We start from the raw sequence: 4028 nt of genomic DNA on the forward strand, positions 1-4028 counted from the left end.
GCCCAATTTGCAGCTCAATTTTTTGCAGATTTTGGACACTTTAAGTCATTTTTATTGGTGTTTTGGTGTTTTTTTTAAAAATATAATACGTGTTTTTGGTATTTTAGATGCTATAAAACGGTGGTTTTCGGTTCCGTCGGATGTCGGTTGTCCTTTAAAAACGGTTGTATGATTTTCTTTACATTTATAATCAGCCTATACATTTTGAATTTGCCAAATGTCTTTCGATATTTTAATTTAAGATGGAAACAATACAACTCTATTTTGAGAAGAAAAAAAACATGTCAACCAACATCGTGGTTGTAAATTGCAGCGATGTAGAATTGTCACACGTGATTGAATGAAAACATGGTTTTTAGTGCAAGTGACAGTAAAAACTAGCAGAGGATGGTTTCGATCCATCGACCTCTGGGTTATGGGCCCAGCACGCTTCCGCTGCGCCACTCTGCTCTGCATTTAGACTCTTTGTGTCATTTCTATGATGACATACCACTTCCAGGTGTACACGTGCAGTATATAATTTCGTCCACTAGAGAGGGACAAACAACTCTAATCTGTAGTGTAGCTGAGAAGTGAGTCGATCCACCCTTTTCTCCAGGTCACTCCCAATGAAACTCTGACAGAAAAAAAATTGTGTGTCAAAGAAATAACCTCAGCACCAAAAACATTAGGCTTGTTGGGTTTCCCCACCCCCTTGGAATTTTTAAATTCATACTTGGATTTGATTTGATTTGATTTTCCACTCGTCGTATTTTTGCTCTTGATTTGAAAAATGGCCAACGCTGGAATACAACTTCTCGGTTTCGCATTGGCCTTCGCGGGCTTCATTGGCTCCATCGCATCAACCATCATGGTGGAGTGGAAGGCTTCATCCTACGCAGGAGACAACATCGTTACAGCTCAGGCACTTTATGAAGGCCTTTGGAAATCCTGCGCATGGCAAAGCACAGGACAAGTTCAGTGTAAAGTATATGATTCCCTTCTCCAACTACCAGGTAATATTCCATTGCATTATGTGCATTTCTGCCGGTGTTGTTTATTCCATATTCCTTTAACAAATGTGATCCAATTACAACTTCTCAAAAGAGCAGAGAATGACAAGCTGTGTCAAGTCTAAATGATCATTTTGGGTTAGGGATTAGTACATGTACAATTAAAGGCTCTATGCTCGTTCAAACCTTCCTTGAGCCATTATAAAAGTGAAGCGTGGATGCATGCACAGACTTGTCGGTCAAATACCAAAAGATGCCTCATCAAATAGGCCGAAAAATGGGTGGAGAAGAGAAACAGAGGGGATATTACAGGCTTGAATTTGGAATAGTGATACAATGAAAAAAATTAATAAAAATAAAGTACAGTAAAGTCTCGTTATATCGCTATCGGTTATATCGATAGTACTGCTTATTACGATACTATTTATGAATGCAAGGAGAAAATTTACACGCCGCAGGATCGGATATATCGATAGTCCGGTTATATCGATATTTTTTCCGACTCCCGAGAATATCGATATAACGACACTTTACTGTAGTTAAAAAATATAATTGCATTGATGTTAAACACATTTAAATTAGTTGCATACTCTCGCTCTTGCCGTCAAGAATTTGGGAGACTCTTATAGGACATGACAGAAGAAATGAAAAGAAGACTCTTGCTAGTATATTTTTGTCAAATAAGAAGCCAATGATGCTCGATTCAACTTACTGATTGTTACTCCAACCCCATTTGTACTGTGTTTGTCTCCCCAGCTATTGTTTTGGGCACACGAGGACTGATGTTGACAGCCATCTTTCTCTGCTTGATTGCACTCTTGGTGGCGATGGTGGGCATGAAGTGCACCACGTGTTTGGCAGAACAGCCGGAGCAGAAAGCTAAAGTAGCTTTAACAAGTGGAATCATCTTGATAATTGCGGGTGATTTGGTTGAAACACATGCTTTCGGGGCTCGGTGGGATGGAATTCGTTTGAAAAGATTTTGTGATTTTACAATATGCTTTACCTTTGCACTTTAAAATATAGTACATTTTATTAACCAGGGTCTTTATGAGTGGTACTTTTTTATATATTTATGGTTGAATTATGATATTATTTTATTTATATTATTATTAATATATTAATTATTATTGCTTTGTTTAGGAAGGTGACTAGAAATAGAAGGGTGTACTATTACTTCCTATATTTGAAAATAAACATATATACTCCCTACTACTTCTTTTGTCAAAAATGGCTAGCTACTTTTTTAAACCTCTGGCAAAGTTACCCATGGTTGAGCTCTCACTATCCAAATGTGTATTTTTTATAATTTTTATCCTTATGATGATGTTTTCCCAGGTCTTCTTGCCCTGGTGGGAACATCGTGGTACGGTCACAGAATAGCTCAAGACTTTTACAACCCGTTCACACCAACCAACTCAAGGTGAGGTGACTGGAATTTACAGTGTTATGTTTTTATGATGATTAGTTAATTTAATTTGCGATGCTGCGATGTTAAATGTACATGACATGATGGCAGGTACGAATTTGGAAGTGCCCTCTATGTGGGATGGGGCGCTGCAATCCTCATCATTATCGGAGGAGGTTTCCTGTGCTGCAACTGCCCCAAACAAGGCTCAGGGAAAGGTCTACACTACCCACGAACCAACGCGGCCAGCAACTCGGGCAAAGACTATGTGTAGGCCGCTGTCTTTCTCACCAGAAATAAACAGGCCATTATGTAGGACTTATTGTGAAAAAATTACAGGATATTGGCTGTCTAGATAGCTACCAGGTTAGCCAGTTAGCTAGCTAACTATCTAGATAGATACCTAAGTAGCTAACCCCCGCAAAGCCCTCTTTCTCTCTATTAGGGCTGGGCAATTGAACAAAGTACAATTGTGATTTTGCCTTTTCTCACTCTTTAAAAACGTTGTAATAAAAGAAAAATATGGTGTTGAATGATGCATTTACAAGTTCGCAATGATATCAAAGTACCCCCGTATCCACAATATATTTTTGTATAATTTTAAGCTATTTAATACCACCCCAGTCTGAGTTTACTCTGAAACTAAACACACAACAAACCATTATACACATTGTAGATGAAAATAGAACCGAAAGAAATAGAGCCAAAAGGAAAAGAAGAAGAAGAAGATGTAAATAGAACGTATGCTAATGCTAATGCTCAAATCAGTGTAAAATCCCAATGACATGCTAATGTGAAATTAGCATCAACTTCAAAGGTGGTATTCCTTCAAAATAGCACACGTAACATGTGGGAATACAAAAACACTACTCAAAGGCATCCATTCTTCCCACCTGTGAAAAATAATTTGTATTTAAACAGCTCAATCACATATTTATTCATATGGCATTGTGTATTCATGGATACCCACCCAACTGAAACACTGATTTGTTTTTATTATTTTTCATTTGTATTGTTTGAATACATTCTTATTTTCCTGCATGTATTGTATTTTCATTTTACACTTTGTTCCCATATAATGCCCATCCATTCATCATATGACAATTTTCAAAACTGATTATACTCAACGGAGTTTGCAGAAGACCTAAAGCCTATTCCGACTGACTTTGGTATTGTTCAGTAATGCAGACAAGGTCTGTCCTTTCTACGCTATTCTCAGTGTGATCTTCATACAACCATTTGTCCCACCTTCTGCCTTTACAGTCTACCCATAGACAGATTGACAGGATGAAATATGAGGAAACACTTCCTCTCGTGTCTTCCTTATACGAGCCTCACAGAGCTTTTCCGTGTTTCCATTTACTGAATGCTACTGCTGTAACGTGGAACCTTCAAGGTAGGAGAAAGAAGAGGGGCAGGGCACCTGAAAGCATACCTCAGTTCATTCATTCCTGTCCAAGCACGCCCGTTCAAAGTCAGACGCAACTATGTGTTACAGATGGCACCTCGTCCCACCTTTAAAAACACTCAATCCCCCTCACCGCCACCAAAAGTGACCAAAAATCTGCTCTTTTTCACTGTCCCAAAACAGAAGCACAAAAACGTTCACATTTGAGGGGAAAACGTAC

General features: G+C 38.5%; 1 protein-coding gene across 1 annotated transcript; it reads left to right on the forward strand.

The window, feature by feature from the left end:
* Positions 1–608: 608 nt before the first annotated feature.
* Positions 609–2933, forward strand: cldn1 (claudin 1). Its single transcript, XM_089008714.1, has 4 exons — positions 609–995; positions 1749–1913; positions 2331–2415; positions 2512–2933. The coding sequence occupies exons 1-4, from the start codon at positions 773–775 to the stop codon at positions 2672–2674; spliced, it is 636 nt and encodes a 211-aa protein (XP_088864840.1). The 5' UTR covers positions 609–772; the 3' UTR covers positions 2675–2933.
* Positions 2934–4028: the final 1095 nt, after the last annotated feature.

Source organism: Hippocampus bargibanti, linkage group LG11, assembly GCF_051943395.1.
Source record: "Hippocampus bargibanti isolate YZ-2025 linkage group LG11, ASM5194339v1, whole genome shotgun sequence".
Lineage (NCBI taxonomy): Eukaryota > Metazoa > Chordata > Actinopteri > Syngnathiformes > Syngnathidae > Hippocampus > Hippocampus bargibanti.